This window comes from Prionailurus bengalensis, chromosome B2 (genome assembly GCF_016509475.1).
Source record: "Prionailurus bengalensis isolate Pbe53 chromosome B2, Fcat_Pben_1.1_paternal_pri, whole genome shotgun sequence".
NCBI lineage: Eukaryota > Metazoa > Chordata > Mammalia > Carnivora > Felidae > Prionailurus > Prionailurus bengalensis.
Genome location: NC_057349.1, coordinates 23,920,527 through 23,942,966, shown reverse-complemented (window position 1 = coordinate 23,942,966; position 22,440 = coordinate 23,920,527). Strand labels below are relative to the sequence as shown.

The 22,440-nt window shown below is 39.8% G+C and overlaps 1 protein-coding gene across 3 annotated transcripts in view; it reads left to right on the top strand.

Moving 5' to 3' along the window:
* Positions 1 to 15,327: 15,327 nt before the first annotated feature.
* Positions 15,328 to 22,440, top strand: part of CDYL (chromodomain Y like) — a 181,156-nt gene continuing 174,043 nt past the window's right edge. Inside the window, exon 1 of one of the 3 annotated variants that reach the window (XM_043590899.1) lies at positions 15,328 to 15,728. In XM_043590899.1, the coding sequence (XP_043446834.1) occupies positions 15,705 to 15,728 (24 nt within the window). In that variant the 5' untranslated portion in view covers positions 15,328 to 15,704. The remainder of the gene's footprint in view (positions 15,729 to 22,440) is intronic. The other 2 variants (XM_043590902.1, XM_043590903.1) reach the window with 2 other exon arrangements.

Below are 22,440 nucleotides of genomic sequence, written 5' to 3'. Positions count from 1 at the left end.
ACTGAAGGAATCCTTTCACAATGTATGTGTATGTGTATCAAATATGTATATCAAATCACCACTATGTACACTTTAAATTCTTACAATTTTATGTCAACTATACCTCAATAAAACAAATTAAAAAGAAAAGAATGCACCAGTAAGAATTCATGGCATTTTGACCTCACTATCATCACTGCACCCTATATACTAGGAGCTCATGAATTCACGGTATTGTTGGCTAAAACTTTTTTTGGAGCTCTCTTCTAAAGCAGAGAGAAGAGATGCATTAAAACATCAATAAGACCAAAGACATAAAAAACAACATGGCAATTAAAAAAAAAAAAGATTAGGGGAACCTGGGTGGCTCAGTCAGTTGAGCACCCGACTTTGGCTCAGGTCATGATCTCATGGTTTATGGATTCAAGCCCTGTATTGGGCTCTGTGCTGACAGCTCAGAGCCTGCAGCCTGCTTCAGATTCTGTGTCTCCCTCTCTCTCTGCCCCTCCCCTGCTCGTGCTCTGTGTCTCTCTCTCAAAAATAAATAAACATTAAAAAAAATTTTAAAAAAGATTATCCAAGTAGTAAACTTACCAAGAATAAATGTTTATGCTACTTTCAGAGGACCATGCAGTGTTGATGGGCTTCATGCTAAATACTGATGGCATTGGTTCCTTGTGGATTGATCAGAAAAAAAGCTTGCTTCATTTAGAGGAATATTCATGGCAATGAATAAAGAAAGGAGAAGCCTCAGCAAAGTAAGGGGTCGGTCATCCATTTCTAGCATAGAGGAAGGTAGATGTGAAGCTGAGCTATTTGGGGTGAGAAATCTGAACCTAAGCTATGACAAAATTGGCACAAAGGGACCAAAAAGAAACCTGGCAGGAATGGAAAATGCCTGGTTAAAATATTTATAGTAAAGAGAGGAACACATGGGTTTACTATACATGGACTTATCAAATATAAGCCTAACTCTCAGAAAAACAAATAAATCAGTGAGGCTTCACTTCATGCTTTTGCTGTAATTCGCTCCCAACCAACCCAAATCCCAGCCCCATCATACCCCTTATAAATAAAGTCCACTGGCCTTGTGCCATTCCTTCATGTGGAACTTTAACATGTTCTCAATTTGGTATAAATTATTATGCAATTTCAGGGTTTAGCTCACCTTTCTGACTATATTTCCAAATATGTGTTACAATACTAAGCTAGAACTCTCTTTTACAGAGATGTTCAAAGTGACTTGAGGAAAAAGGGTAATGCAGAGAAAGCTCTCCTGGAGACTGTAGCTCAGGTTTGAATTACATCAATCTCTAAAATTGTTTTTGGGTAACATTTGAGTATTTGCACACTTGTGTAGGTGGCAGAAACAAACATAAATCCAATTTGGAGAAAGATAGCATTATCCTGGACCTCAAACATTTCTACAATTTTGCAAATATCGTATCTAGCTCATAATAAAAAATAGACACATAAGGAGTAAAATAACATGAACTAAAATTAATAGAAACAGCAGACAATAAAGACAGGTTCACAGAGGCTACAAATGTGAGTTTGTGACACTAACTTAGAAATAACCATATTATTAAGGTCAAGGAGATTTAGAAAGAAATTAATAAATAAAATCATAGTCTGGATTAAAGAATAAACAACAAAAAAAAGTTTAAGAGCAGATCAGACACAACTGAAGAGAGAATTAGTAAACTTAAAGATAAGGCAGCAGAAAGTGTCTAGAAAACAAAAGAATAGAAAAATTAGAAAAAATAGCAAGACATGTAGGACTATAGTGAAAAATTCTAACATATGTTCATTGAATTTCAAGAAGGAAAGAGATTGAGGCAGCAGCAATGTTAAGAGATAATAGCTGAAAAATTTTCCCAAACTGGTGAAAGATATCAATCCATAGATCCAATGAATCCTATGAACAGTGAGAATAAAAAATACACAACCTCTTAGGAACATTGTAGTAAAACTACTGAAAAACAAAGACAAAGAGAAAATTTTTTAAATAGTAAGAGAGGACAAATTACCTTCAAAAGAACAAACATCTAGCAGATTTCGCAGTGGAAACAATGGAACTCAGAAGACAAAAAATATACAAAATACTGAGAGAAAATAAGAAATAAGAAATAATCTCAAACAATCAATCCAGGAAGCTAAATCATGGTTTCTGCAACAGTTGCCCCAGAATAGTCAGAATCTGAACTGCCAGTGACCTGCATTTTGCACCCCAATTCCAACTCAGGAACAACCGGAAGAAAAGCCAAATATGTTTCTAAGCCAATCACATAAGATGCTCTGCTTCTAGTCATGCCATTTCCAGCTTCCCTATGCCAACAACCTCTAATCAGAGTACCCCTGACTACTTCCTTTTTCTCCCAATAAGCTTTCACACTCGTCCGACTTTTTAGTTTCTTTGAGTTTGAATTCCTTTAAGTTTCTTCCCCCTACAAGTGATTGTGGCTGACTTCCTTGCTATAGCAAGCTCTGAACTGCTCTCATTTGAGTGGTCTTTTTTACTTATTCTCATACTTCCAAAAATAAATCCCCCAAACAATCTGGGATTTTTTTGTTAATTGGACTCAAATTAATCAAGTTCTTGCTATACTGTAACACATCATTTAGTAATTTAAAAGGAACCATTTAAGACCATTGATATACTAATTATCAGTCCAATAAATCAAGTCTCATAAGGAGCTGTTTTTAATAATAGTTAAACCAGTTTCTATTTTGTATATTCTTTAATAAAGAGCACACATGTGTAAGTCATTAGACTTATAAATGCGTAATATATATGACTTATGAACTTCATATATCTATTAGTGGCCAAGAGTTTGTTATCTTTCCTCTTCAAACTAAACTGTAACATCACCAGAACCAATTGCTTTGATGATTTAGACTTCTAGTTATGAATAAGTTTTGGGTATCTAATATGCAGCATGGTGACTATGGTTAACAATACTGTACTATATATCTTAAAATAGCTAAAAGTAGATTTTAAATATTCTCATCATGAAAAACTTGTATTTATGTGAGGTGATGGAAGCGTTAACTAACCTTATGGTGGTAATAATTTTGTAATATATATGTCTCAAATCATCATGCTATACACCTTAAACTTATACAATGTTATATGTCAATTATATCTTAATAAAGCTGGAAGAAAAAATCTTGTTGATTTTTTTATAAAAAAAAGAAATTGCCAACCTAGAGTTCTATACCAAGTGACATAGCCTTCCATAAAAAGGTAAAATAAATATTTTCAGACAAAAATGAGAGAATTCATCTGCAGCAATCTGCAATAAAGAAAATATATTGGTTGTTCTTCAAGAAGAAGGAAAATGATTCCAATAGAAGAGTGGAACTACAGTAAAAAAGATAAATGGTTACATATGTGTGTGAATCTAAATAAATATTGGCTATATAAAACAATAATCATAATGACTTTTGGAATTTAAAATAGAGAATTAAAATACAAAACAGCAATAAGGATAAGACATGAGTCAGTAGACTATGGAACAAGTGGCATAAAGTATTCTTAGATTATTGTGTTATCTAGGAAAAGATAAAAGTATTGACATTAAACTTAGTTATATTTTCTGGGGTTATTTTTTCTAGGGTTACCATTATATATATTGTAAAAGAAAATATGACTTTCAAGGTAATGAAAAAAATGACAATATATTTTTTTTAATTTTGTTTTTTAATGTTTATTTATTTTTGAGACAGAGAGAGACAGAGCATGAACGGGGAAGGGTCAGAGAGAGAGGGAGACACAGAATCTGAAACAGGCTCCAGGCTCTGAGTGGTCAGCACAGAGCCCGACGCGGGGCTCAAACTCACTGACCGTGAGATCATGACCTGAGCCGAAGTCAGCCACTTAACCGACTGAGCCACCCAGGCGCCCCGACAATATTTTTTTTTTAAGTTCTCAATCAATCTGAAACAAATTGATGATGGGGGAGAAAAGAAATATACAACCAGCAGGATAAATAGAAAATACTGATTATTATGATAGTACAATAATATTACTACACATATCAGTAATTTCCTTAAATGTAAATGGACTAAATGCCCCAATTAAAGAACAAAGACTGTCATACTGGATTTTAAAAAATTGCTGTTTCTAAGAGGCATATCAAAAATATAATGATCCAGAAACTTTAAAAACACAAAGATGGAAAAAGATTTATCTATCATACAAACACAAATCAAAAGGAAGTTGGTTATAGATATCTTAATATCAGATAAAGTAGACTTAAAAGTCTACTAGTATTAATAATACTAATATGAGGGGCGCCCGGGTGGCTCAGTCAGTTGAACGTCCAACTTCAGCTCAGGGCATGATCTCACAGTTCATGAGTTTGAGCCCCGCGTCAGGCTCTGTGCTGACAGCTCAGAGCCTGGAGCCTGCTTCAGAGTCTGTGTCTCCCTCTCTCTCTGCCCCATCCCCACTTATGCTCTGTCTGTCTCTGTCTTAAAAATAAACATTTTAAAAAATGAATATGAATTCATACTAGTACATTGATGTATTAATATACCACTTTTAATATATTAATGTATGCTGGTATATGACTATATTCATACTAGTATTATTAATATACTAGCATTAATTAATAATACAAAAGTATTATTAGTATCTTTATAATGACAAGATGCTTCATTTAGCAGGTAGATATAATAGTTTAAACCTGTATGTACCTAATAATTAGCTTTGAAATATATAAAGCAAGAACTAACTAAACTAAAAAGACATAGAGAAATTAGCAATCATATTGAGAGATTTGAACACATCCATTCCAGTAACTGACAAAGGATTTGAACAACATAAATAGCAGAACAGCATAAATAGTAAACTGAAATATATAGATATAAATATATCTCCATTTATAAGAATATATTATCCTATACATTAATGTATATTTATATATAAAACATATTACTATTACTATATTACTATACTATTACTATATTACTATTTACATTTAATACATATTTGTATTAATATGTAAATAATATAATATTTAATTTATAATATATAGATTATTATATAATTTATATGATAACTTATATAAGTTTTATATATATAAATAACACTGCACATAACAACTGCAAAATACAGTCTTTTGAAGTAGCATATAGAAAATTAGGATATTTGGGACACAAAATAAGTCTCAACAAATTTCAAAGGATTGAAATACTACAGCTCATGGTTTTTTTTTTACTACAATTCAATTAAACCAGAAATAAAATAACAAAAAATAACTAGAAAATCCCCATATTTTCTAATGATACTCCTAATAATCCACAAGTCATAGAAGAAACCACAATGGAAACAAATATATTTTGAAGAAATGATAATGAAAATATAAAATATCAAGACCTGTGGGTTAGAGTGTAATTTATAGATTTAAATACATACATTTGAACTGAAAGACAAAGTCAATAAAGTCATTTAAAGAAATTAGAAAAATAACAATAAATAAAACCCAAATTAAACAAGAAATTATAATGGTAGGAGCATAACAAAATAGAATAGACACTTCCAAAACAGAGAATCAAAATGTCCAAAATCAATATTTTCAAGACAGATAGATTAATACAGCTCTGACAAGACTGATAAAGAAAAAGAGAAGTTACACATAATTTGAAAAATGGAAATGGGACATTACTACAGACCCTACCCATATTAAAATTTTCTGAGCAATTTTATGCCATCAGATTTGAAAATATAAAGTGGATACATTGACATAGAAAGAAATCTGAATATTCATTTATTAAACTTGAATCTATAAAAGAGGATTAAAGAGTACACTTATGATGAGCACCGAGTAATGTGCAAAATTGTTGAATCATCATGTTGTACACCTGAAACTACTATAACATTGTATGTTAATTATACTTCAATTGAAAAAAAAGAAAAAAATTGAATCCATAATTTAAAGCCTTCCAACAAGCATGCCCCAGGATCAGATGGTTTACAAGAAAATGCATACAGATAATAAAGGAAGAAATAATAGCATTCATATACAAACCAAAAATTGAAAAAGAGGAAATGTATACCAATTCCTCTTATGAGACATCATAACTTGATATCAAAACCCAACAAGGACATAAGAAAGGAAAATTTCAGGCCAACTTTTCTCATAAATATAGATTCAAAATCCTAAACACATTATTAGCATAACAAATTTAGCAATTTATAAAAAGGATAATGCATCAAAACCAAATGTGGCTTATTCCAGAAAAGTCAAATTAGTTTAAAATTAAAAACAATATAAATCAACATGTTTACAAAATGAAGGAATAAAATCATATGATCATTTCAATAGATGACAAAATTCCATATCCATTCATGATTTAATAAAACTTCTTGAAAATTAGTAGTATAGCGGCACCTGGGTGGCTCAGTCGGTTGAGTATCTGACTTCAATTCAGGTCATGATCTCGCAGTCATGGGTTTGAGCCCTGTGTTGGCTCTGTGCTGAAAGCTCAGAGCCTGGAGCCTGCTTCTGATTCTGTGTCTCCCTCTATCTCTGCCCCTCCCCACTTGCTCTCTCTCTCTTTCTCTCAAAAATAAAATAAAAGCATTAAAAAATTATGAAGAAATAAAATTAGTACTAAAAAGGAACTTCTTTAATCTAGTTAAATATGAATACAAAATTACTTTAGCAGTTATCATTTCTAATGGTGAAAATTTTCCCTTTGTAATAAAACTCAGGAAAAGACGTTCACTATCACCATTTCTATTTAATGTTGCAATGAAGATCTTAAAGGCAGTGTCAGTAACTTCATGGGCATACTGAATAGGTGCTTGGCATCAGCAAAGCATTCACCAGAAATTTATTTTGAAATAATTTGGTATCTTAAAAAAAAGGATCAAAATTAATGCAAAAGTACAATAATTCCCTAACTACTCTGTCCCAACCACTTATTCTTTATAGAGCCATGCTTTTAAAAATACTGATCAGATTATTGTTTACAACACCAAGGACATTGTCATGACCCACAAAACACAGCTGCTTCTTAATCCCATTATATGTCCCTTCCCTCTGCAATCCAGCCCCACCAGCTTTTTTCAGATTCTTCAAGATGGACTTTTTAAACATCTAGGCTTTTGCACAAGCTTTTCCCCCAGACTGGGACCATCTCTACCATCCTCTTAACCTAGTTCTTCTTTCGGACTTTAGCTCACTACTTTAGGTATAACCTAATCAAAACCTAAAGATATCCCAATAGCCATCAGCATATTAGCATCCACATCTTGCTTTCTAAGATGATTCTTCACTAAAAGGAACCACAGCTTCTTGGAAAAATGGCTGATTCTAGAACTGTAGCAGAAAATACACAAGATGAGTCTGGAGCATCTAATAATGTCAGAAAGTCAGGAATTGGTCACACACACATACTTAAACACCCCAACCATGATCAGGGTATGTCAAAGGGGCACAGGAGCCCTAATGGTCAAAGCTAGAACAGTCAGAGTAACACAATAAATAAAGAAGTACAGCTTGTAATCCTAAGTATAAAATAAATATCCATGAGTCCATATTAATAGAAATGATTGAATAAATTAATAAGTAACAAGTCTCCTGCACAGAATTCCAAATAATTTTTGTAGATAGTCTGACCACAAGGAGGAGGAGGAGGATAGCTCCTCATTCCTTAATGTGGGCTTCCCATTCTTACTCCTTCCCAAACAGTGGAGAATAGAAAGGGGTGGGGGGAGAGCAACTTTATAGTGGAGAAACCTGCCAAACACTACTTTAGCCAGGCAATCAAGGTCAACATCAACAGTGATAAGTCATGTTGATAGTACATACCTTTGATATGATGTGATGAGAAAGGCATTTTTACTTCTGTGGTCTTCCTCTCAAAAACATATAACCCCAGTCAAGAAAAACATCAGACAAATCCCAGTTGAGGGATACTCTGCAAGATATTCAACGAGTACTCATCAAAACTGTCAAGGTCATCAAAAAGAAGGAAAATCTGAGAAACTGTCACAGCTAACAGGAACCTAAGGAGATAAAGTCACTAAATGTAATAGGGTGTCCTGAATGAGATCCTGGAGCAGAAAACAGACATCACGTAAAAAGTATGGAAATCTGAATAAAGTAATGACTTTAGTTAATAGTAATGCATTACTATTGGCCTCATTAATTGTGATAAGTATACTATACTAATGTAAGATGTTAATAGTAGGGGAGGGGCGCCTGGGTGTCTCAGTTGGTTGAGAATCCAACTCTTGATTTCAGCTCAGGTCATGATCCCAAGGTTGTAGGGTCGAGCCTTGCCTCCAGCTCTGCTTTGCAATTTTTCTGTAAATATAAATAATTCATTTTTAAAAATTTACAAAAACAACAACTAAATAAACTCTGAATACTGAACGGAATATAGTATACTCCCTACCTTCCGTAAATTATTCAAAAATCTGCCAAGTATTGGCTTGAATATAGAAATATTACTCTTAAGCTGGGGAGTGGGTACACAGGTTTTTGTTGTATCCTCTAATGTCATTTTGAAAGTTTAATATTCGATTTTTTTATGTTAAATTATAAAGCAATTACATGGAAGTTGGGATGTTGATTCTCCCATGATGGATACTTAGATGCTTTTTTTTAGGTATCATATTATTTGAAAATAATTTTTCAATGATCCTGCTTTGCTGGTATCTAAATATGTCTAGAGTACCCATGGGGTAATGGACACTGTCTTTGGGGGAGCAACAGACCAGACTCATCTCCAGGTCATATGTGCTCACAGTGTCCTGCAATTTTTCGAGATTTATAATTGAGACTTTTTACTTGCTAATTTAATGTCTATCCATCCCAGTAGAGTATCAGCTGCCTGATATCAGGGATGATTGTATATACCTTGTTTAACAAGGGGTCTGGCATACAATAAGTGGTCAATAAATATTTATTGGGTGGATGAGTGACTTTAACTTAATGGTTCAAAGCTCAGGCCCTAGATTTACCCGGGCCTGAGTATAAATTTCAGTTTCCCCACTTACTAGGAACCAGGCCAATAATAGTGCCTATTCCAAAAAGTGCTTTATGGATGGATGTGATTGCTTACAGTTCTTTACAAATGTTAGCTATAATTTTTATTTGGTGCCTGTTGAATTAAAAAGGTTAATATTTGTAAAGTGCTGATAACAGTTCCCAGAACAAGGTAAGTGCTTCTTGTTTGTATTTATTTTTTTTTAAATATTACTGTTGACCAAATTAAACTGCATTCACTTTTTGTAGTCTGTTAGCAATAGTCTTTGGAAATGTGTTCATATTCTTTGGAAAGAAAATGCCTAAATCTGTACTATAAATCCTCATTAGTTCAAAATATATTACTCTAGAGTATGTGATAATTCAGAAAGGAACCTGGTCCAAACACCTTTGTAGTATTTATGGAGAAATAATTTGTACTACAAAAAAGGGATCACTAAACCATTTAAGAAAATGGTTTTAGGGGCGCCTGGGTGGCGCAGTCGGTTAAGCGTCCGACTTCAGCCAGGTCACGATCTCGCGGTCTGTGGGTTCGAGCCCCGCGTCGGGCTCTGGGCTGATGGCTCAGAGCCTGGAGCCTGTTTCCGATTCTGTGTCTCCCTCTCTCTCTGCCCCTCCCCCGTTCATGCTCTGTCTCTCTCTGTCCCAAAAATAAATAAACGTTGAAAAAAAAAATTAAAAAAAAATAAATAAATAAAAAGAAAAAAAAAGAAAAAAAAAAAAAAGAAAATGGTTTTAGAACACTTCGGCAATACCATTCATATATAATGAGCAACCCAACTATGGAGGAGTTTAACATTGGTTTTCAAAATTTTTTATCTGGATCAAAATGTAAGGAACATATTTTACATTATGACCTAGTATGTAATAATATACATGTATATGAGTGTGTATGCATGTATATGTATATATTATGTGTATATATATTATATGTATATATATAAATATGTATGTGTACATAATAGAAACATAGAGTAATGAATGCATTCTGATCCTTCTTCCAAGCCCATTCCATTCTATCCATTCCATTTTGTCTCATTTTAAAATACTACTCAAGATGTCCTAAAATGATCTAAAGATCCGCTAATGGTTTGAAATCTGTGGCTTGATAAAAAACAACAACAAAGAATCAAACAAAACTATTCTAAACCACTGCTTCTCAAACTTTAGCATGTATCAGAATCACCTAGAAGACTTATTAAACAGATTTCTGGGGTGCCAGAGAATTTGTATTTCTGACAAGTTTCAGATTGAGTCTGTTGCTACTGGTCTGGGGACCACAATTTGAAACCTTTGTACTAGCCGATGCCAGTGATTGAAAAAACCAAGCACCAATACATGTTTCTGTATGCTTGTGTGGTCCCAGCTTTACTTTTGAATTCATTTTGAATCTCTTATCTTTGCTTTAGATTTTAGTCCTGTTCTAGACCTGGGCTAATTTTGGTGGGCTGGGTGTTTCTGTTGTCTTTATGAGCCAGGATGTCCACACTCATCTTCTGCTTAGTGGCTCTCTCTTATTGATAATCTCTCTCTAGAAAGGGCCAGAAGATAATGAGGTTACTGGGATGGTCTTAGTTGAATGACAAACATAATTATCCATCACAATAATTAAAGGGACATTTACCTTTGGTGCCTTTTTTAAAAAATCCAAAATGAATTAGTTACTTCCCTGGTAAAAAGTCAACCAGAAGGTCATGCCAGTACCTCAAGGCTGTTTGCTCTTTATGACTTTTGGTCATTTTCTTTCTCCAGAAGATGGGGTAACGATGACGTTATGAACGAAAACTTTCTCGATCTTGATTACTTCAATCAAATACATATTACAAGGATTCTTTTGGTAGAATCAGCATTAGCTAAATAGAAAAAGGAACAACAATTAAACACTAAATCTAGTTGAGAAAGAAAAGGACCCTTAGTTGTGCATTGATGAGGTTTAGGCAATGGTGGAAACTGAACTTAAGAGGAAATTGGTGAAATCAGATGTGAAGAAGTCTCTGAATTAATATCACTAGGGCAGAGATTATTGGGTGGCATTGGGCCAGGAAACAGCAGTGTGGTAGCTGGATTAGATACCAGACAGAATAATACCTGTGATGACCAAGATGGATGCAGGGAGCAAGAGGCTGCCAGTTGAAATGGGAAAATTGATTATTTGGCCAGGGGAGGAAGCAGCAGCTGAAGTCAAGAATCAGAGATTATTGGTTGTCCAGAAGAGAAAAAGGACACTGGTATCCAATTTAAGCTTTCAAGAAAGGAAGAACTGGTTGGCTCCAAGTTCAGAGATGGGCCTAGCATCTGAATTCATCTTGTGACTGGTTCTCTCTGTTGCTCCCTTTTGCTTCTCAGGCTTGAAATTTTCTTACTTTCTTTTGGTAGATGATTGAGATAGGAATTTCCCCAAGTTTTGTGGAATGAATGTTCTATAACAAGAACAGTATTTAATTTCTCTTTGGCTACAGTGTGCATAAACAAACAAACTCACTTCTTAATAAAAACCAGTTAAATTTGGGGTTTTGGAGGAGGTAGTCAAGATGCTTTTGGGGTGCAAAACTGATGAAGGGAATCATTATCAGCAGCTTTTCTACAGCCACCCAACCTGCCTTTGGCCTCTTTTGTCTTTCCAGTCCCATCCCCCATTCCCTCTAGGGAGCCTGGGAATTCAAATGTAGATGAAATGCAGATTCTTGGGAGAATGGAAGAAGCGACTGGTTGGTCGGTTGAATGGGAAAAGGGGAGACCCTCTAATTTGAGATTAGTCATTTTTAGGCTGAGATGGAAAATGGCTTCCACTCTGGATCTGAAGAGTCTTCGCTTGAGTGGTGCTGATAGTCAATTACCAATTCAGATAAATTTGGAAAAGGAGTAAACTGATTTATGTTGGTCTCCACCACTGGCTCAAAGTCAGGTAAGAGATGAAGCTTATTGCCGATAGATGTGTATTTTAACTGCGTATGTATGTCATCTCACTTTTTGACCACTTCTGTAATCCATGAGATTTATGTATATTACTAGAACATACTATTGTGCTGCATATATTTTTGGTACAATGCAGATATCTTTCTTGATGTGTTTTGGGGATGTGATTTCACTTTTATTCTCAATTCACTGAGAAAGTACTTTCACAGCACCCACACACGTGGTCATGGTAACTACTGTAAGACTTCACTATTTCAAAGAAGATGGTATAAATTCAAAGGCATTATATGGTCTTGGATGTATTTACTTCTGTTATGAGAACCGATAAATGATTATATGGTAAAATGAACGAAGAAAGCAGAATTTGCTTAAAAGTAAGACAGTTTGAACTAATTGAGGTAAAATATATACATAAGCAAAATAGCATTCAGTAAACTGATGGGTGTTTTCTGTGGAGGACAGATGAGAAGGAACAAAGTGGACAGTTGAAAATTTGCTCAAGTTCTCAGTCACTGGTTGGATATTAGTACTGGTCTCCTTTGCCAGTGTTCTTAATTATCATGGAAAGCAACTAATTGTTGGAGGAGAGAGGTAGCTGGAGCTGAGCTTAGGAGAAAGGCTTACTCTCGCTTTGTTATGGAGGTGACTTCTACCCAGTGGTTATTCTTTCAATATTGATGACTAATCACAGCAGCATAAATAATCCAGGTCATCAGAATTAAAGGTCCCTATAAATTGGTTTTTTGGAGTTACCTTTTTTTAAATTGTAATTCCTCCCTCCTCTTTTTCTCCACATTGACGGGCGTCATCTTAGCACTATGATTATATATATATATATATATATATATATATATATATATATATATGAAATGTACTAGCTCAATATATCTGAGTATGGTTGTTGTGGACGTCTTTCTATCCTTGTTTCTTCCCCCTCTCCCCTTGGCAATGGTGGTTGTATTGGAGACTTTGGAGACAGTGTATTTAACATTACAGACCACTAAGCACACGGTGGAGCAACTTGTGAGTGCTTAAATTCTGTTCTGATGGTGGCAGTAATTAGGGTGGTGGCCATGAGAGAAGAAGAAGTGTTTATTTTTATATTTCTATTAACCTATCATTGCACATGGGTTTACATGTAAGATGTGTCTGTTCACTTTATATTGAGGATCTCGTTTTTATTTGTATTTTCTTATGTTTGTGTGATTTTTAACCATCTCCTGCAAATCTGGGTACTTGCAGTAGGTGTGTGCGGTAATTGCTTTGAGACTTCACAGATTATATATGAAGTCCTAGTCCTTGCCTTCAGGGAACTTACAACTGTCGTTGATGAATTTGTGTGGCGAGAAAGACAATAATTAAATGCAGCAGATAATGGAAATGTTAAGCGGGAGGAAAGAGAAACAAATATTTGGAGAAGGCAGAGAGAATCTGGCTGGGCCATCAGGGAAAGAGGCAGAGCTTGAGAGCTCCTTAGCAGGTAAAGGAGGTCGGCCATTAATTTGTGATTCTGTTGTCAAAGCATTGATAATGGAAGTTGGATGTGTGGGTATAAAACTTTATTGCGAACGTTGGAATTCCAACTCTTTGAATAAAAACTTATTTCGTATGTAAAGAATGGAGCTAGGGCTGGAGAGTCAAATTTGCAGATGAGATCTGGTAGAAGGTCACAGCCTAGAAATGGGCGTGCGAGGAAAAGTGGAGAAACAGTTAAAACAGTAAGATGAGCCGTTCAATGGGGGCACGCCTGAGGGCTTCAAGAGCCGCTGAAGACGGGAGTGGCATATTGTCCTGGAAGGCAGACGGCTATGCTTTTGAGGTGACGTCGGAGCTGGAGTGTAAAGTTGAAAGGGAGCGTTCCGGGCCCAGGAAATTGCAGGTAGAGACACGGCGTGAAAAGAATGTTGACTGGACTTTAAGTGACTTAAGGGCAAGCGCTGTGCTCCTTCCCGGGAGTGGGGAGGGCAGGAAACTCAGCGGGGTCTGTGAAAAGCCCTGTGGTTGTTAAACTGTGTGTTTGGGGCCCAATTGAATTGGTTTTTAAGAAGTAAAGTGATGGGAGGAGCCTGGTGAGTGGGAGGTCGGTTAGGAACCAGCGCTAGATAGAGCACCAGGGAGGCAGTGGCAGCAGAGGACCCTTTGGGGAAAATGTAGACTCCAGTGTGCCTTCCAGGTGCAGGGGGTGGGGAGAGAATGTGAAACGATGTTTACGTAGTGTCCCGTGGAGAAGTTCGGGAGGACAGTTTGAAGTTGCTGGCTCTTTGGGCGAGTCGAGCCAGTAAGCCCCTTCCTCATTCCGCACGGATGGAGACACGTCCAGTCTCCCGGCAGGTGTGTCCTGGGAGCTAGCCAGGCGGGCCGTCCCCACTTTGCCCATCTCTCCTAAGAAGTGTCGGAAGTGTCAGCCCATAGCTGTTCTGACCGCGAGGGCCTGTCGTTTTAGTCGTCCACGCCGTTCCCCCCATTGACAGCTTCGTTCCATTAGAACCCAGACCTCCCAGAGCCCAGATTCTGGTCCCTCCTCCCAGCTCCCCTTCCGAGGAGGTAGACGCTCCAAGAGGAACAGGGAGGCCTGGCGTGGGGGAAGCTGCGGGCAGAGTGGAGGCAGCCGCGCCCTCGCGCCGCCCTCGACTCCGCCGGGCTCCCGCCCCCGGCTCCCACCCCCGGCCTGCCGCCCAGCGAGCGTGCCCGGAGCGCTCCGGGCCACACGGCGGGGCTCGTGGTTCGGGCTCCGGGTCTTGACGGCTGCCGAGGGGGAGGCGGGCACGTGTTAGGGCGGGGGGTTCCACCTGGCCACGCCGCCCGCCCTTTGCGGGCCGGCCTGGCCCCGGACGGGCGTCCGCGTTGGGCGCACGGAGCCGGGAGCTCTGCGCTCTGTGGGAGGCCGAGCATTTGGCGACCCGGCCGCGGCCGTCGGGGCAGTGGGCTCCGGACGCGGGAAGCTCGCTCCCACGGCCCCCTGCCCAACTTCGGGCCCGCCAGTGCCTGCCCCAGTGTGCACCGCCGCCGTCGCCTCGACCTTCGAGGCCCTCAGTCCCGCCCGGCCCGGGTCCCGGCACCCACGTCGAGGCGGGCAGGCGGACAGCGCCGCAGCCGGGTCCGACCCCCCGCGAGGGGACTTGGAGAAGTCGGGGCCCCGCCCACCGCTCCCCGCGGCCCCGCCCACGCCTCGCCTAGGCCCCGCCCACCACTCTCTGGCTCCTCCCCTTCCTGCCGGCTTGCTCTCGGCGGCAGCCCGCCCGCCTCGGCCCGGAGCGGAGCCCACTGCTCCCCTCAGCCGCCCCGCCCCGCCGGCCTCCCCGCCCCTCCCGCGCGGGCGGTCCGAAAACCCGGAGCGCGGGAGCGCGGCTCCGCCGGGCCCGGGCGGCCGCACTGGGCATGCTCAGTAGCCGGGGCAGGTTTTTTGGTCGCAAGTAGGAAGCTTTTTGCACTACACCGGAGAGGGGGAGCCACGGAGCCAGCCGCGCCGCCGTGCACCGCCGCCGCGCCCGCCCCAGCCCGGCCCGGCCCCGCGGCGGGGCGCGATGAGCCCGAGCCCGAGCCGGCCCGCCGGGGAGTGAGCGCGGGGCGCGGAGGGCGCGTTGCGCAGCTGCTCCTGCGCACAACCCCGCCGCCGCCGCCGCCGGCCCGCACTGGCAGTGAGTGTGAGAGGCTCGTCCGTGCTGAGCTCCCGGCGCCGGGAGCGGGAGCAGGAAGCGCAGGCCACGCAGGGACCCAACTGAAACAAAGTGTCGGCCGCCCGGCGGCGGCTGCGCCTCGCCCCGACCCTGCCCCTCCCGCCCGCCCGCAACTCCGCCGCCCACCATGGCTTCCGAGGAGCTGTACGAGGTACCTCCCCTCCCCCTCCCGGACCCTCGGGCCGCCCCCGCCCCGCGCCGCCCCTCCCCGGCCCCGGCCCGGCCGCGTCCAGCCCGACGGCCCGGCTCCGCCGCGGGCTCCCGCCTCGCCCCCTCCCCCTCCGCGGCCGCAGTTTGCTGGACGGGAAATGTGTGCGAGGGGAGCCCGAGCCACGCTGCTCTGAGGGGCCCGGCGGGCGGGGGGGGCCTCCCCGGAGTTGTCGGGCTCCTGGGGGGGCTCCGGCCGTGGGGAAGTAGCGCTGACACCAGCGACTTGCTCAGACTGAGCCCAAAGTGTTCTTGGCGAGGGCAGTGGGTGTGAAGCCCCTGTTACCGCTTGGCGGGGTCTGTAGGCGGTGCGGGGGTGTTTTTCCTGTCCATTTAATAGAGCGTTTTGGAGAGGGTTTTGCCTCCGGTTTGGGGAGTGGGGCGCCGAAAGGAAGAGTGCAACTGTCTCGGCTCTGCTGCTAGCCAAAGCGATGCAAAATAACGCACCGAAAATGCTAAACGTTGACCACATGCTTTAATTAGGTTAGCATTGTGGCCAGAGCCAGGAAATTTAAATTTAACGCTGATACACCGTCATTCATTTGCGCCGCAGCGTTGCAAGTAAGAAAGGGCACAATCAGAGCTATAAGTTATGAACGAAGGGTTTGCTAGTTTCAACTTCAAGTTTTGGAGTTATCTGTTTAGATCTTTAGACATATTTTGTATGTCTCGGTGTAACTTCTTGACGTATTTCAAAGTAGACTTCCTGGGAGTACAGAAGCTTGGAAGGCTTTCTGTTCTTTTGGATAAATGACTTTCTGTTTATATGTATTTATAAATACATCTTTATGAGAGTCTTAAAACTTTTGGATACTCTTCTGGATTCACCTTTATGATGCGTTTAGGACCTGGGTGTTTAGGGGCTTAAGTAAGCGTCTGTAACAAGTAGAGACCCAGCACCCTTGAGGAACCTTAAGTACCAGGTGAACCTTCTGAGGTGTCTTCTGGGTGTCTTACTGCTCTTGGCATAGAACGGCACTCTATTGCCAACAGATAGCCTTCTAGCAACTTTTTGTTGCTTTTTAAAAGCAAGTGTCCTGCAAAAGTTCTCAGGAGGAGGCTGCCTTCTGTAGAAATAATGGTGAGATTGTTACCTCCCCTTACATTGTATGTGGTCAGTGTACCTTAGCTGGCACTGAAAACGTCCCGTTCTCTTCAACCATTTTACACATTAGCTGTGCCCTAGTGTATTCAAGATACTATCTTGGGTCATTTGGGTATGTAAAAGGGAAAAAAATCTCCCTGGCCTCAAGAAGTTTCCCTTTTAGGAAAGCAAGTGGTGTGCATGGGGAAGGTCCCTAAGCAGAAGTTAAGATAGATGCAGATCTTCCAGGCTGACATACAGTTGGGAAAGTACATATGAGGGATTTTGGTTTCTACATTAGATTATTTCTTGCTGGCTTGGGTTTGTGTATTCATTCTTTATTATTTTTTGTGGTTATAAATACCTAATCATTTAATTCATTCCAATTGGTGTTTGGGTGGAGTAGCACCTTATACATAAGTTGTATCTTATGATCCTGAGGACAATACATTTGCCACTAGTGCATTGTGAACTAACTTTAGTTCTTTCTTTGTTTATTCATGTCTTCAGGTTTTCTAGTCACTACTTTTCTAGCAGAATTCATTTATAAGGAACATTTTGTTCAAAATTTGCATTCATTCTGCATGTTCATTGAATGTCAGCCCTATGGAAGTTCCATAGGGGGAGATAGGCATAAGGTATGAGGATGGTTCATTTCTTCAACATTTATTGGGGAAGAAATAAGTACATTGCAAAGAAATGATACATTTGCACAACTGACCTTTTGATTCTGGGTTTTGTTTTAGTTTTGAAAAAAAGCTATAGGAGTATAGTTGAAAGGAGAGTAAAAAATATGATAGTATTTTTTAGATAGGTGAGTTTTCTAACTTCTTTTCCTTTACTTGTAGGCAACACTATGACTCTGTGTCTGTATTACTATTGAAAGCTGATATGTGAAAGTTCTGTTTAGTGGTTGAGAGCCTGGATTTGGAGTCAGAAAACCTAGTTGTTGAATTCCAACTTTGTTACCTTGGGTAAATTACCTTCAAAGCTCAGTTTCCTCATCTGCAAAATTGGGATCAATACTCACCTTCAGAACTGTGAAGTTTACATGAAAAAAAAATGTAAATCATACTCTACAATTCCCACAGTGAACACTCAGTAAGTGATGGTTATTGTTCTATTTCAACTGATCTAACATGCCTCCCTAAGGCCTGGTTTTGTTTCTAAAGATAGAGAACTGTATTGTTTTGATCAAGGCAATATTACTTGTGAGGCAGTATGCAATTGTAAATAAATACTACAGTCTAACAGGCTATTTGACAAGGCTGGGGAGAACACTAAGATATTTTAGTAATAAGGTCATGGACATTATTAGTTGCCTTGTTTTATTCAGTTATGCCCAAATCAAAATAGAAGTTCCATGTTTGGTCTCAAATTCTACAATTCTGTAGGGATACATTGACAAAGGAGGAAGTTCAAAGTGTTGCTTCTTGAAGTAACATGGTATATAGTAAGAGCACCGGTTTGCAGAAGCTATGTGAACTTGGGTGAGTTATTTGATTGCTAAGCCTCTGTTTTGTCACCTAAAAAGAAATGAGCTCTCCAGGACTCAGCGTGTTGCCTGGTATGTGGCAATAGGTTCTTCGTAAGTGTTTAAAATAGTTATAGTGACCATGTTTGTGAATAAAAAATAAGGAAACAAGGTGGGGTGGAGCATCAGCCTTACAAAATTGGAAGAGCTTCTGTTGGAGATAAAAATAGATTTATTCCCTGTATTTCCAGCAGCTAGGATTAGGAAAGACAAATTTTTTACTTACTCATACTGAGCACTTCATAGCTTTCACAAAAAGACCAGCTTCCTTTAGATCAGGGGTCAACAAAGTTTATGTAAGGGACCAGGTAGTTGATATTTTACACCCTGCATGCCATGTACTCTTTGTTGTGGTTACTTGGCTCTGCTGTTGTAGCGCAAAAGCAGTGGTAGACAGTACCTAAATGAATGAGTTATTTTCCAATAAATTGTTTATGGACAGTAAAATTCGAATTTCGTGTAATTTTTGCATGTCATAAAATATTCTTGACCCCCCCCCACCACTTAAAAATGTAAAAATCATTCTTAGCTCTTGGGTTTCACAAAAGCAGTGAGTGGGCTGGATTTCTTTTTCTAACCTGTGCTTTAGATGACCAGCTGCTCTGGAACTGAGATTGAGGCACCTGGAGGTGGAGTGTGGAGTAATGGAAGTCCTTCCAGCTGCAATCCCAGCTCTAGACTGGGTTCCACTCCTCCCTGCTATATAATGAAGGGAATAGCTGTGTGTCTTATGTAACTCTCTCTCCTGAACATTCTCATCAGTAACATGGGGACAATGATAACTACCTCAGAGGATTGTGAAGCTTACATGACATTAGAATGTAAAAGCAATTATAGTTGATAAAGTGCTATACCCAAGTGTTAAGTGATTATATTATTCTAGGAAACATCTTTGTCTTCTTCCGTTCTTTTTTTTTTTTAATGTTTATTCATTTTTTTTTAAATTTTTTTTTTCTCAACGTTTTTATTTATTTTTGGGACAGAGAGAGACAGAGCATGAACGGGGGAGGTGCAGAGAGAGAGGGAGACACAGAATCGGAAACAGGCTCCAGGCTCTGAGCCATCAGCCCAGAGCCCGACGCGGGGCTCGAACTCACGGACCGCGAGATCATGACCTGGCTGAAGTCGGACGCTTAACCGACTGCGCCACCCAGGCGCCCCAATGTTTATTCATTTTTGAGAGAGAGAGAGCGTGAGCAGGGGAGGAGCGGGAGAGAGGGAGACAAAGAATCTGAAGCAGCCTCCAGGCTCTGTCAACACAGAGCCCATCGCAGGGCTCGAACTCACAGACCGCGAGATCATGACCTGAGCTGAAGTCAGATGCTTAACCAATGAGCCACCCACGTGCCCCATATCTTCCATTCTTAATTAAAGAAAAAAAACCCACCCAACTCTCAAACCTGAAACCAGACCTGTTTTCCTTTGATATTTGGGAATTGATATAATCCCAGTAATAAAAATTGATTATGTCACCAAAGAAAACAGATCAAGAGGACTTTAATTTATCCAGTTGTCAAATAACCACCATAAGACTTTGTTCATGTGGGACTGAATAAGGAGTCAACACTGTAGTAAAATAGAGACACATCTCCTTCTGTGTATATCTTAATAATTCCTTTTTTCTCAGTGGATATGGGATCCCCCCCCCCCTTGAGAATGATTATAATAGCTAATTTAAATTTTAGTAAGATTATAGCTAGTCCTAGCCTTCTGAGAAAATGTTTCTCCAACACATGCATATTCCAGTCTATCAAAAATGGAAGTAAGCTTTTAGGAATGAAGTTGTACCTGGCTTATAAAAATTTCTTAAAGTTGATTAGTTTGGAAGGATAATCAGAATTTGGGGGAAAGGTAAGTCTTTAGAATTTTTCTTATTACTTTGGGATGCGATTGCTCCTTTCTCCTATGCACCACAAGAATTTTATGTCCATTGACCAGAAGCACAGCTGTAAATAAAATGGAAGTCACAAAGATCAAGAGATGTTCCGTGGATGCTAAGCCTGCATCTGTTGTGTGTGTGTTGGCTCTTAGAAGAATGACCAAGAAAAAGAAGAGTTGTTTGACTTCTAGAGTTGATTGTGGGATAGTGAAGTCAAATGTGTATTTTGAAAATTAATACACTATCTTGAATGTGAATTGCTGAGAATATTATTTATTTATTTGCCTAAACAACAATATGGAGACCTGCCATGTGCTTTTCCTCTGAATTTTCTTTCAGTTCCTGTGTACAAGAGTAAGTCTTTTTCTGTTTTTGTTATAATATCTAAGAATTGTTGAATTTTTCTTCATGCTCTGTAATGATTTTAACCACCAGAGATATTTTTTGTGGTAATACCTAATTTGCCGTGTTCTGATTCACACTTTTGAATATCTGTGATGCACGAAGCCAATAGGAGTCAAATTTTTGTGAATGGGGAGTAGTGGTTTTTATATCGTGTGTGTTTGTAGATGCAACAGCATAATCTGGGGTCCTTTTTTTAAACATTTATTTACTGTTGAGAGAGAAAGAGTGGGGAGGGGTCAAAGAGAGAGAGGGAGACCGAGGATCCGAAGCAGGCTCCGTGCTGTCAGAACAGAGCCAGATGTAGAGCTCAAACTCATGATCTGTGAGATCGTGACCTGAGCCAAAGTTGGACACTTAACCAGCTGAGCCACTGAGGCACCTCTGGAGCCCTTTTAAAATCAGATTCTTGGGCCCAAACTATGAGGATGTAGTTTTCAATGTTTGGGTGGAGACCAGAATCTGTATTTCCAAAAAGCTTTTTTATAGCATGTAGGTGGATATAGGAACCTTGGGATTGCAATGGTATGTGTTTCTAACACCGAAGCCACACATTGAGGTGGGGTGGGGTTGGGATCTGCCTTTGCAGAGGAAGAACTCCAGGTGGACCACACTAGTCCTTTTTGCAGGCTCTTAAACTGTTGCTGGTTATTAACTGACTCATTCCAGGAAGGGAATATTAAAAACACTAGGTAGCTAGCTAAGGGTGCTGTAATTTCTATTTTCTGTCTTCATTGTATGGCCTACTTGTCCATCAAGTTGTTAAGATTGGTGCTTACATTTCTTTAAAACAAGGTATTTTTTTCTGGTCATTATTTTCCAAAGTTCAAATATTGTAATAGTTGCATAACTGTTGAGTTACACTGTAATGAAAGAGTGAATTATAGGAATGATTTCCATTCTTGACCCTTTCCCTCTAGAATCTCCCGCCCCCGAATGTTATGCCTTGTGCTGTTCCTTCTACACTTAGTTCCTCATCTGCATATGTGGTTTCAACTCTGAGATGGGGAGATCTTTTAACTTTACTGTTTCCCACACGAACTTAATTCTCTTTAGCCTTAGGGGATCTGTGTTCTTTGGGGAGTCTGGGAAAAGTCTTTCACATTTGTATGAAAATTTGTTCACATGATTCATATAGAGACTTTTTCTGAGGGAGAGGCTCAGTAGCTTTTATCTGTTTCTCAAGGGGACCTGTGACCCAAAAAAAGTATTAAAATTGTTCTTGAGATCTTTGAGCTAAGGCTTGACTTTCATTGCTCTTCATTGACTACTCTGACATCGTTTTTGCCAGACTCAGCTCTGCTTCAGCTGGAGTCCACACTAAAACCATATTAAAACTTCACTGATTGGGTTTTGAAGTTATATACTATTTCTCTAAGTGGCTATTCTTGAAATTGTCCATACATGAACTCTACAGTTAAACCAAAGGGGAGTGGGAGGTACAGGCTTCCAGTTATGGAATGAAGGAGTCAAAAGGCTGAAAGATACAGCATAGAGAATGTAGTCAGTGGTATTGCAGTAATATTGTACAGTAATATTGTACAGATCGTAGCTACACTTGTGAGCACAACATTATGTATAGAATTGTCCACTGTTGTACACCTGAAACTAATATAACATTGTCTACTGTATTTCAGTTTAAAAAATTAAGCAATATTCTAGCTTCACTTCTGACAGTACAAGGGCTTTAGAATCCTTTAACTCTGATCCACCCCTGAACTTGTTTACATGCTGTTATTTCTGTGTTTATTATTGTC